Below are 12,624 nucleotides of genomic sequence, written 5' to 3' on the forward strand. Positions count from 1 at the left end.
GGCTACTCAGAGATTCCTATCACGGGTGCTAGTATATGAATGGGAAGGGGACAGGAGTGGAGGGCAAAGGATAGATACAGCAGTGAGCTGTTTCTGCTAGTGGCTTTTTCTTCCTGTTATAAGCATTTTAAAACATTTACTCTTTGAGTAATAGACGCAACTGCTTAGTGTTTCAAAACTTGTTCCCAAACTTTTTTTCTCATTCTTACTCCCAGTCCTCTCTTCTTGACTCAACTGAGGTAGATGTTCTCCTGATGCAACTGCTTTCTTGCCAGAATCTTTGTTCAAGCCACTCAATACCTCCTCCTCCTAATAGCAATGATGTAACTCCTACCAATTCTTCAAGGCCCATTTCCAAAGCTACCCTTTCTTCAGGGATTCTCCGCCAGTAGCCATTACTTGTTTAATCATTCTACAATTATTTGCCGAATACCTAGTATTTGCTGTACTGCTCATGGTGAGAAAAAACAGGCCTGGTTCACACTCTAGTAGGGAGTCATGTTAATCCAAAAAATCACAGGCTACATGTAAACTCATAAATGTAATAAAGGCTAAATTGGAGAAGTGCAATGAGAATCATGTAACAGGGAAGCTCTGACCTGGTGTCAGGTATTAAATAAGGTTTCCCTCGAGGGCATGATTAAATCAAGATTTGAAGGACAAAAGGCCGTTAACTAACTCAACTGCAAGACACCTGGTCTGTGAAGAGTAAGTAAAAGGCCTAAGTGTGAAAGCTCAGAGATAAGGGAGACCTGGGTAGATGAGCCTGGAGAGATTGAAGCTCACCCATGCAGGGCCTGAGGGATAAGATTTTGATTTGAGAGCCATGAGGAATGACTTCACCATGACTACTGAACAGAATCGATTAGAGGGTGTACAGAAGAGTGGAGAGTATGTCTGCGTAGACTGGATGGGAGATTTGGATTTAGGGGATGCAGTTTAGTACCAGTAGTTCAGAGGAGACCTGATGCCAGGCTTAAAGGGGTGGGGATAGAATAGAGAAGTTGAGAGAATCAAGAGATTTGCTTTGGGAGGTAAAACTGGTGGGACTTAGTAATAGATAGGAATATGGGGTAACAGGGAGAGTTTAATGATGCCCAAATTTCCCATTCTGGCAAATGAATGGGTAATGGTGGCACCTATTTAAACAGGGAGCATGGAATAGAGTCAGCTTTGGGGATCTGTAGGAGGGAGGGGGATTAATAGTTTAATTAGAGGACAACAAGCCTTCGTGCAATCAAAAGGAGATGTCAATTAGGCCGCTGAATATATAGATCCTGAGCTCAAAGAAGTATGGCCTGCAGATATAAATATGTGTCATCTGAGTAGGCAGCAACTGAGTCCCTAGTCTGAATGACCTTCTTTAGGCGGAACAGTGAGAAGCTCAGAGGACGTCTTGTCCTGAAACAGCCCAATAAAACTTGTACATCACTCTTAGGGTACTCGGTAATGTCTTCCTTACATTTGAGTTGCTTATATGCATGCCTTATCTTCCCAACCAGTTTGGGTGTATATCTTGATAGCAGGGACCACATCTTACTCAGCTTCACTTTCCCAAAGACAAACACCTACAAGTATTTCCAGCTGTCTGCTCTGGTCACAGCCTTCCCGGCGGTGAAAGCCAGGCCACCTTAAGCTGCCACCTGTTCCCAGCAGTGCGAATAACACTGCGACTCCGTGACCCTGGGAAAACGCCAGTTGTCTCTGAGCTTCTTAGGAATCAGTAAAATGAAAAAGGGCGAAATATTCTAGAGGAGGTGCCTCAAGGGTTAAGTGAGATCGCGTGGGCGAAACCGCTACACCACGCGGGGGCTGTTTCCAGCGTCCCCGGTCGGGGGCGGCTCCGGGCGGCGGCGCAGGGATGAAGCCGCTCCAACGGCTGCCCCCGTCATCGGGTGCCGAGCCCCGCGCCCACCCACTCAGGCCGCAGGCCGGGCAAGGGAACGCCGCCGCGCGACCCGTCCTCAGCGTCCGCCGCGCCCGCCCGAGGGGTGCCGGGTCGCACGAAGGCAGCTCACCTGAGTTTGGACGGCGTCGGGCTCTCTGAGCTACCAGCGGAATCCGCGGCGCGGCTCTTCCGGAGGATGAGGGAAAGAGCCCCGGCCAGGAAGTCCCGCCCTGCGGGCCCGCCCACGGGGCGTGGCCTCTGCGCATCCCGCCTCCGGAGGCGCTCGCGGGCTGGCTTTTTCTTCCTCTGGTTCTTTGACTTTCGAATTCCTTTCCATTTCTTGCGGTTTCTTCTATAGTTTTTTAAATTTTTATTTCCTCTTTGTTTTGCTCATCCCTTCTTCCGTCTTCCATTCCTTTCCGTTTTCCCATTGCCCTTTCTTTTATTCCGTACTACTCTTTTGGCAAAATGCAGTTAGGGGGTATGACTCAGACTTTGAGGTTTTGCAGCTTTTATTTGCCAAACCTGTACTAGGCAAAACTACAATACATGTATGTACATATATACTATAATAAACCTATGACTGATTAATAGACAATTGATGACCAGTACCAACTGCCCCTTTTCTCCATAGTTCATTTGATTACCATTTATTGAGGACTTGCCATGTTTCAGGCTCTTGGGTCTTCATATGCATTATTTTATTCAAACATTGTAACAGTTTCATGAGGAAGATGAAATTAGCTTCAGCATATGGATGAGGAAACGGAGGCTCAAGAGAAATTACTGGACCTCAGGTCATACAGCAAGAGCAGAGCGGAACACACAGATTCCGAAGTCCACACTCAGGGAATGTATGGCACAATAAAGTTGTACTGTATGAGATATAAGGATTAGTTTATGGTCCTTAAAATGTTTCCTTTTCTTGAAATAATAGGTCTGGTATCATAGTATATATAGTTTTATCATTTCAATGCAAAAAATATCACAGATGTAGGATGTGCTAGTCACAACAGGACCAGGGAATGGGTTATTCAGCTCCTTGCTTTCCCGATTACTCCCCTTAGTTTGATCAAAAGACAGGGTATTTTCACCAACCTGTTGTAAATGAAAGTGTTCTCAAAAGATGAATGATGTCAACTGTTGAACCACTTCTCAGTCTCACAACGAGGCAGAATTTTGTCTTCATTAAAGAATGATGCTTTGGTATCTGATTTGAACATCTGGATTTGTCTAGCAAGTGATGCTTTTGTTTATTTGATTAAAAAAAAAACTTAAGAAATCAGCTTTTTGTTTTTCATTGTCAGTCATTTTAAAATAAATATCTTGCCAACTACATGGTGACAAGTGTGGATTCACAACCAAATAAAATTTTCCAGATCTTTGCACAACTGTCATCAGAGTCCTCTATGATTCTCCTTTAAAGGAATATGGTCCCACTGATATGGCAAAGCTGCTAAAATCAGTATAAGCAATGTGAAATAAGATAGAAGAGCAAATATCTTATTCAAATTAAAACTATTGCAGGCTGTCTTGCGAACAGTAAGTCCAATCTTTTCCTAGAGGCCTCAGCTGCTACCTCACAATTGTTTTCAAGTAATTCAGAGCTTTTAGTCCAAAGAGGCTTTTCTGCTCCCAGGAGCCTGCCTGCCTGACAGTGAAAAGAAGAATCCTCTAGTGCACAGAGAGGTCTAGAGCTCAGGTCTGATTTTGGCAGTATTGCAAACTGGTCCCGCACAATCCAAAAGATTTTTGTCCAATGCTGTGAGTGGTTCAGATGGATGCAAAAACTTCAGTACTTCAAACATTGCTCTTGGTTTTTCCTAAATGTGCCATTTTGGACGTGAACTGTTTTGTGCTGAAGACAATCGAGACCCTGTGAGTTCAATGCTAGTAGTTACCCCTTCCTCAGGGAAGCCCCTCAGACTCTCTTACACTACATGTCCAGAGCCCTCCACACCAGTGTGGGGACTGGGTTGGATAGTTAATGATGATTAGGACAATGGATACGTGCGGGAGCAGAGCAGAAGCAGGCTAGGCAAGAGTAATAATAGTTCAGTTTAGATGTAGATCAAGGTAACAGGACTTCAGTTTCCCCTCAGGAACTATAGATAATGTCCTGATGCATATCCTTGAGTTGTTTTACAAGAGCTGAGAGCCCACCAGAAGGACTGCATGGTCACTGCAAGTATGTAGACCCCAGAAGACTGGTTAAGTATGATTCCCAAAATATCTCCTGGTTACCTAATGCTCAACCAGTCAGATGTCCTGAGCTAATCACCTGTCCCGAAATCCTTACTCATCATTTTCCTTTTAAGCCCGTGCTTCTCAGCCAATGGGGAGTTTGGAATTTTAGAGCATTAACTCCCTGTTCTCCTTACTTGGTGCCCTGTAATAAACTTACTGTTTTTCACAACGCCCAGGTGTCAGTGTTCTGCTTGCTGCACCTTGGGGGGAGAGGATGGTTTGACGGTTCGGTAACAAATGGAAAGTTTTGCCCCTCCCTTAACTACCTAGAAAAATCTAAATTGAGTGTCTTTCCCAGAATAACAGTTATTATCAGAGGTAAATTTTATCTGAATGACCCATCTTTGTGGCAGGGCAAACATCTAATTACCACACATCTGCTCTTATTGCTCTATGACTTGCCCTTCTCCCCTTTGCAGCCCTAGGCCCTATTCCCATTCCTTAGCTCAGGAGGCAATATACACCTCATTTTACCTTTTTGTATTTGAACCACTCCTGTATATAGGGCTCCTGTATGTACAAAATCAAATTTGATTTTCTCTTGTTAATCTATTCCATGGCAATTTATATCCATAGACCAGCTGGAAGAACCTTTGAAAAGTAGAGGAAAATTTTTCCTTTTCAATATTTTGACATAACATAGGTTGGAATTCATAACACACATACAATTTTTCTTCTAGGAACAATGTACCAGAGAATAAGCCGTCTTAACGGTTGGAAAGAAACTTTATATAAAATTGGCTTAGCTTCCTACAGTATGGGAGAATATATTTGTAAATGACATATTGACAAGGGGTTAACATCCAAAATATATAAAGAACTCACACGCTCCAACACCCAAAAAGCAAATAACCCTATTTTAAAAAAGGTGGAGGATATGAACAGATACTTCTCCAAAGAAGAAATTCAGATGGCCAACAGGCACATGAAAAGAAGTTCCACATCACTAATCATCAGGGAAATGGAAATTAAAACCACCATGAGGCATCACCGCACACCAGTTAGGATGGCCAACATAGAAAAGCCTAGGAACAACAAATGCTGGTGAGGATGTGGAGAAAGGGGAACTCTCCTACACTGCTGATGGGAATGTAAATTAGTTCAACCATTGTGGAAAGCAGTATGGAGGTTCCTCAAAATGCTCAAAATAGACTTACCATTTGACCCAGGAATTCCACTCCTAGGAATTTACCCTAAGAATGCAGGAGCCCAGTTTGAAAAAGACAGATGCACCCCTATGTTTATCGCAGCACTATTTACAGTAGCCAAGAAATGGAAGCAACCTAAGTGTCCATCAGTAGATGAATGGATAAAGAAGATGTGGTACATATACACAATGGAATATTATTCAGTCATGAGAAGAAAACAAATCCTACCATTTGCAACAACATGGATGGAGCTAGAAGGTATTATGCTCAGTGAAATAAGCCAGGCAGAGAAAGACAAGTACCAAGTGATTTCACTAATCTGTGGAGCATAAGAACAAAGCAAAAACTGAAGCAACAGAACAGCAGCAGATTCACAGAACCCAAGAATGGACTAACAGTTACTAAAGCGAAAGGGACTGGGGAGGGTGGGTGGGAAGGGAGGGAGAAGGGGAATAAGGGGCATTACAATTAGCACACATAACATCAGGGTTGGGGAGTGGGGCACAGGGAAGGCAGTATAGCACAAAGAAGACAAGTAGTGACTCTATAGCATCTTACTACACTGATAGATAGTGAATGTAAGGGGATATATGGTGGGGACTTGATAATGGAGAGAATCTAGTAACCACAATGTTGCTCACGCTCATGTGATTGTATATTAATGATACCAAAACAAACAAAAAATTGGCTTACCCCTCTTCGTCTGCATCTTTTATCTAAACACACATGGATGTGTAAAAAGGTTGGTATGAATTCAACCAATTAGACAGCTTGCTTTATGCCTCCCATTCTTAAAAAAAATAAAATAACAAGGAATTTCATCCCTATCCAAGTTAAGACAAATTTTACTATTTACAAATCTCAAGTCTTCTGCAATACATCTATAAGGGAAATAAAATATATTCCAAGTTCCATTCAACTGCTTTTAAGGTGTAAGATGATTCAAACATGCATAGAATAACAATAATAATAGAGTTTTCTCTGTTAGGTGGTGTTCTGAGAACATTAATATTAGTCTTCACAATAATACTGTGAAGTAGGTACCACCATTATCACCACTTTCTACATGAATTTAGGCATAGAAATATTAAGTAGCTTGGTCAGTGTCATCCAGCTGGTGACAGAGCTGGAATTGAAGAACCAAGCATAGTCTGGCTTCACAGTATATGATCTTGACCTCCATAGATATTACTAATTAATTCAATTTATAATGAGCCGCGACTCTGTTCAAGGTATTGTGCTAAACATTGTAGGAAATTCAAAAAATAGTATGTGGCTGCTGCCCTCATGAAGCTCATAATTTGGTTCCTGTCTTAACTAGAAAATTACCTTCATATATGGTTATTCCCATAACTAGAACCTTCTTTACTTTATCCCATCACCCTGTCCATGGTGTTAGCCTAGAGTTTTATGCCAGAATGACAGATTTAAGTAGTTGAACAAAATTTTAAACCTCACTGAATCTCTTCATTTTTTGGATTTGAAAGCTGAAGTGCACAGAAATGTCTTGTTGATCAAGTACAACTAAAAAGGCCATTTCTTGTCTCCCAATCAGTAAAATATGTTCATGCAAAGTTATGTAAGTTAAATTTGTGTAAGCTTATCTTTAATTAAAACCCTAATGGAGACTTCTGTTTAAAGGAGTCAGTAGTACAATATCCCATATAGGAAATTATCATTTTATAAAATGAATAATAACCATCTACCATCATGCCAAGCCAGATGTTTTATAGAATTTGCTATTCATATGCTGGATTTGATGAAACTAAAAAAAAAGGGTGCTGGTTGCTTATCAACTGGCAAACTAAACAATAATTCCCTAATAGTATGGGTGAGGTGATGAATAACACTGATAGGAAAATGTTCAATGTTTTATGCCCCATCAGAGTTATCAGATTGATGTTTCAAACCACATCAGATATACCAGGATCAAAACCAGTTTAAACTGTGATAAAATAATAAAGCAGGTAACACTTACTGAGCACATATTATGTGCCAGGCACTATTCTAAGGCCACCGTAAGTTTGTTTTCATTTATTTACCATGACAATCTGATGGAGTTCACCTTACTATCTGCATGTTAAGACAAGGAAACTACTACAGGGAGATTAAGCAATTTGCCTTCAACTACAGGGGTAGGAACTGTGGGAAGCAGGATTATTTAGAGCAACAGTTCTTATTTTTTATGCCCAAACTCTTTGGAGAAGAGTACATACTGGAACTAGATACTAAAATTGTCAATGAAAATTCAAAAGTGATATAAAAACAAGCATACTATTCATTTGGGCCCTAGTCTGTGCTTCTATACTTTATTTGAATCACCACATAGGAAATGCTGTAGACATTACTGGGAGTATCAAAATGAATATTGTTTATATTATATTATATTGTTTATATGTTCATAATTTTCATGTTTAATGGCTTATAGCAATAGGGGAAGGATATGAGAGAAACATAGCTCTATATCAAGCCAGGTTGGCTAAATATTATGAGTATAAAAAAATTGTGATGAAAATTTAATTTACAGGCAGCTAAGGTGATGAGCAAAAACTTCCATGGCAAGGGTGACATTTGAACCAGGTCTGTAAGAATCATCAAAATTTAGACAGAGATCAGGTAGGCCCCTCAGGTTGTAGGAACAGTGTGAATAGGTACAGTGCGAACAAAGGCAGTCACAAGATACCAAGTAATCCTGTTAGACTGGGGCAAAGTCTGTGAGTAAGGAAGTGGGAGAGGAGATGAAACTGGAAAGCTAGAATTAAGTCAGATAGTAGAGCATAATAAATGCCTTACTAAGAAATACAAACTTCATTCAAAAGGCAAACAGGCACATGATCAGTTAGATTTTAGGAAGATTCATTTGACAGTGATTGGAGAATGGACAGAGAAGCCAAAGCCACTTAAGAAAGGTTTAGGGAAGCAGCAATATAGGATAGAATAAAAGTAGTAGTGCTGGGAATGGAGAAGAGACTGATCAATATTCTAGGAAAATTCCTAGAGGAAATAATTTGACAATAATGAAGAATAAGGAGGGAAGAAAGGAGAAGAGGGGGAAGAGATGATCCTGTGTTTCAGGGTGAACTAATACCTTTAGAGAGAGATGTGGAAGATGAGAGGAATTGCAGTTATGAGAGCAGAAATGCTACATTTAGTTTAAGACATACTGATTTTGATGAGTCACTGTGTGAGCATTTACTGAATGCTTATTATGTGGATAGGCCTTCTGTAAATACTTGGGATATATCAGTCACTATAGGAGTTTTTTGTTTTTTGTTTTTATAATTGCTCTTTCCTATTTAAGAGGCCATAATAAAGTATCACATTAAAATCCAACTATATGAAACATTTCTAAACCAGCATTGAAGAGTGGTCTCCTTCCTTCGAATCCCTCTCCTTTAAACTGTCTGTACTACTCATTGGGTGTGTCTAACACATAGGATTTTATACATATAAATATTTCTCACCCAATGTCAAATTTTCAATCAGATCACAAATGAGTTGAGAGCAGGCATCATTTCAGACATTCTTTGAATCTCCCCACAGTACCTCATTCAGAGTAGGAATTCAGTAATGCCTTGTTAGACTGGGGGATGTTTTTTCCTTTTATCTTCTATGATAAGGATACATCTTTTCTTAGCCTTGTAGAACAGAAGTATCAGTAACATTTCACATCCAGAACACATGGCCACTGTAAAAGGAGCGACAGAAGCTAAATCTGCCTTGGACTGTGAAAAAGAGAGCTGAATAATAGCAAGGGCTAAAAAACTATTCAGTAGCCCACTTTCAATAGCAACAGTTTTACAAACAGGAAGAGGCAGCATAGAAAGTTTAGCAAAAGAGTACCCGAACAACAAACCCAAAGCAGGAACTAGGACACCCAGTAGAAGCACCTCTAGGTTAACTGTTCTTAGAAACATTAGTCCTGTTCTGAAAGTCAAATAAATCCCTACAAAGAGTAAAATAAAACTCAGAGGTCTAATTATTCTCTCCAGAAAGTTTGCTTTTTCAGGTATTCTACGCTTGATGACTATTCCAACTGATGTAGGTATAAGTATAAAAAGGAGTGTTGACATAATTTTAGAAACAGGAATATGAAATGTACCCGATAACCCTAACATCCTACTGTATATATAAGAATTGGCAGGCATCATGATCAGGGCCAAAAATGTTGAAGTGCAAGTCATCAAAATGGCCAAAGTGACATCTCCTTCTAGAAGCAGAGCAAAGAGATAGCCTCCACCACCTCCTGGGCATGTGCAGGTCATTACAAATCCAAAAGCCTGTGCCTCAGGCAGTGCCATAATCTGTGTCAAAAGAAATCCACAAAATGGCAAAAGAAAAAACTGTGTAACTGCCGTAAGAAGTACTGGCAAAGGTCTCTTCCATACTGTTTGAAACACCTGCAATTCAATCTTGCAACCAAATGCACATTTATTTAACAATATCATCAGTAGAATAAGCATTAGAAGATTTCTATCGATGTGCATTGATGCCTGTAAAAGACCATCTTTTTGTTTGAGCACTTTGACTTTAACATTCTTTATTTCTTCAATTAGTATTTTTTGCCTACCTTCAGAATCCCATAGTTGAATGGTCAAATTTGTCTCTCCATCTTCATCAGCCGCTAGGTTTATGGTAAAGTTTGTAATGTCCGATAAGGTCTTTGTCACATTCACCACTTGTAGCATTTTAGGGTCTTCTGATTGCACAAAGAGGTAGCTGGAATTTGGCTGTTTATCTCTGTAACTTGATCTTATAATAATTTCTTCAGTCTTTGTGAAAAGTAGTATTTCAGTCTTTTCTATATTCAGAAAACTGAGAAACGATTTCCTTTCTTCTCCCAGAGTCACAAACAACAAAAGCAGGATAATAAAAAGTTTTCTAAGCATGTTGAAAGCTTAAATAAGTCACATATGCAAAAACATTTTTAAAAAACTAAAGAACATTCTTCATACAAGTGTTCCTGTGATGATCAGAGGTTGTTAGATAAGTTGTCTTTGCTGGATCAAAGTTCAGGAGGAGGAACTGTTGTAATTTTCAAACAAATACAAAGCTTTCTAGTGATTGACACAACCTGTTTAACCTGTACATGAAAATATAAAAGCCTTAGCATTTAAAAGGTTTGATTTATCACAACAGAAACCTAATCTCTTTCCTCATTTCTGCTACTGAAAAAACAACCTGCTATTTACCTGAATTTAAAACCTTAGTGTAATCACTTTGAGTTCTTTTCCATTCTGAGGAAAAATCTACATTAAAAGCAATTAGGATCCAAAAATCTAAAATAAATCGAGGAGGCCTATAGGTGGGTGTTACAATTTTATTCATTCAAGTCAAAATCAAAAGTTTACTGAACACGTTTGCTGGGGCACTGATCTAGGAGCTGGGTATACCACAGTAATCAAGCCAGATACGGACTTTGCCTCCTAGAGCTTAGTCAGGTGGCCTCTTATCATTACTTAAAAAAATTGCACAGCCTGTAGATCAGTCCTGAGGCATCCTTAGGCTGCTAATAGTTTTCCACAACTCTAAAGACTGATTGTAGTGGTTACGTAAAATCTGAAACTATTTTTGGTGTCCTTAAATAGATAAACAATTTCCTGGATGGATACCAGATAGCTTGGGAAGCTAGATGGCTGGATCCATGGCCAAGGTACAGCCTGGTTAAGGGGCCACTACTGCTGGACACTTGACCCGGACACAGTGGGGCAATGGAAGGCCACTGGCACTAATTCTAATCTCTTATTCCTTCCTTGTAACACTATTCCCTATACAACAACTAGGGGCAAGGATGGTCAACTGATCTATCTTAGATCATATACCTGTGCCTTGGCTGCCAAGAATATGGAAAAGTATCAAGCTTTTAGTAGTACCTCAACCTTCAGACTCACAAGCCCTCTCCTATTTCCAAAGAAGAGGGGGTTCTGATGTTAAGCACAAAGATAAGAAAATAATTTAAAAAATCACAACTGTCTACTATTGAGCCTCCAGATTTAGTAGTCTCTACACATATAACCAATTCATCAGATCCCTCATATAATTATAACAGTCTGTATCAAATGCAACAATGATAGTTGTTAGGTATTTTAGATCATAAAATATTGCCCCTCGAAGCAATTATTATTCTTTAAAAAAATTTTTTATATTCCATTTATGTAGGTTAATCTTTTAATTGCAATACACCCTATTTTCATATATTTTATTTCCACATACTACATTAAGAAAAGCAAGATACATTGTACCAATGTTGAAAAAAAAAAAGTTATGAAACCAAAGCTATCTTTACAGTTATGTGACTTAATATTTTAATTCACAATTTTTGTTGCCAAGGTCAAGGATGTGAGGTACATAAATTTTATTTCCCTCGTATTCATCTATGTGTAAACTTTTCTCCTTATCTGAAAACTGCCAGGAATAAAATCTTAGAAATCTGGGAAAAATCTGGTAATATATTACTCACATGTATTTACTGGTTCATTAATTTAAACTGAAGCTCACTTATATCATAGTGAAGATCACTTATATCATATTATTACAAATGTTTATTTGACTTTAACACTTTTTTTTTCTATTTGTGGATTTTCTACTTGAAGTTAGTTGTCTGTGAAGAGATGGAAAAATACAAGGGTGCAGTGGAGACAGTCAAATCCTTAAAGTTCAGTAAGCACACTCAACTGAAAGCCCTAAAAGAAAGCCTGAGAGTTATCTGATTTCAAAATAATTTGGAAATAAGAAGCTAGAATAATTTTCTTTCTTGTCCACACATTGTTCTCTTTAGGAGACTGCTCATGTTAGAGGCCCTGGTCCCTAGAGCCTCTGAGGACACTGTACCTCTGCCCCAAACTAGCTTGTGCCACTCTCTTGGCCCTGACCTGACTTACTGTGTCAGGTGTTTACTTACTGCCTGGTGACATATGTGTTTCCCTCCATGCTGCTTTGTCTCTTTTCTGTCTAATCATTAATAGGACCTCTTCTTCACCCTCCCAAGGTGTAACTCAATCTCTGCCAGTCTTATCTCCTCTTTTCAACCCCCATTGGTATATTTTCTGGTACATTTAGCTTTAGTTCAATTCATGACATGTGTTGATCACCTATAATGTGCAAGTAATTATGACAGACCTAAGGTATTAGCTTCTATTAAAACTTTCTGGTATCTGGGAATACATTTAAGGATTATTTCTACTTCTAGTCTTATAGTTTCTAATGAAAAGCTAGTGGAACATAGCTATATACCTACTCAATTGGCACTTGCCACACTGCTTTGTATTATACTTATAGGTATGCACACATCTCTTCATTATATCCACCATGGCAATGAGAATCAAGTCCTTACATTCAGTA

General features: G+C 39.3%; 2 protein-coding genes across 4 annotated transcripts in view; both read right to left on the reverse strand.

The window, feature by feature from the left end:
* The window catches only part of IMPA1 (inositol monophosphatase 1), a 33,354-nt gene extending 23,395 nt beyond the window's left edge, over nucleotides 1-9,959 (reverse strand). The window contains exon 1 of one of the 3 annotated variants that reach the window (XM_036998063.2): nucleotides 9,854-9,959. The gene's annotated coding sequence lies outside the window, so the exon portion shown is untranslated. Of the gene's footprint in view, nucleotides 1-2,018; nucleotides 2,205-9,853 lie in introns of those variants that run through there. The other 2 variants (XM_036998065.2, XM_036998064.2) reach the window with 2 other exon arrangements.
* On the reverse strand, nucleotides 5,715-12,618 carry SLC10A5 (solute carrier family 10 member 5). The gene has a single exon (XM_017661403.3). It carries the CDS (start codon nucleotides 10,170-10,172, stop codon nucleotides 8,862-8,864), a length of 1,311 nt encoding a protein of 436 aa, XP_017516892.3. The 5' UTR covers nucleotides 10,173-12,618; the 3' UTR covers nucleotides 5,715-8,861.
* Nucleotides 12,619-12,624: the final 6 nt, after the last annotated feature.

Source organism: Manis javanica, chromosome 2 (assembly GCF_040802235.1).
Source record: "Manis javanica isolate MJ-LG chromosome 2, MJ_LKY, whole genome shotgun sequence".
Lineage (NCBI taxonomy): Eukaryota > Metazoa > Chordata > Mammalia > Pholidota > Manidae > Manis > Manis javanica.

What these genes read in the sequence shown, in the direction of transcription:
- SLC10A5 (XM_017661403.3), bottom strand. Translation starts at nt 10,172, where the DNA reads ATGCTTAGAAAACTTTTTATTATCCTGCTTTTGTTGTTTGTGACTCTG.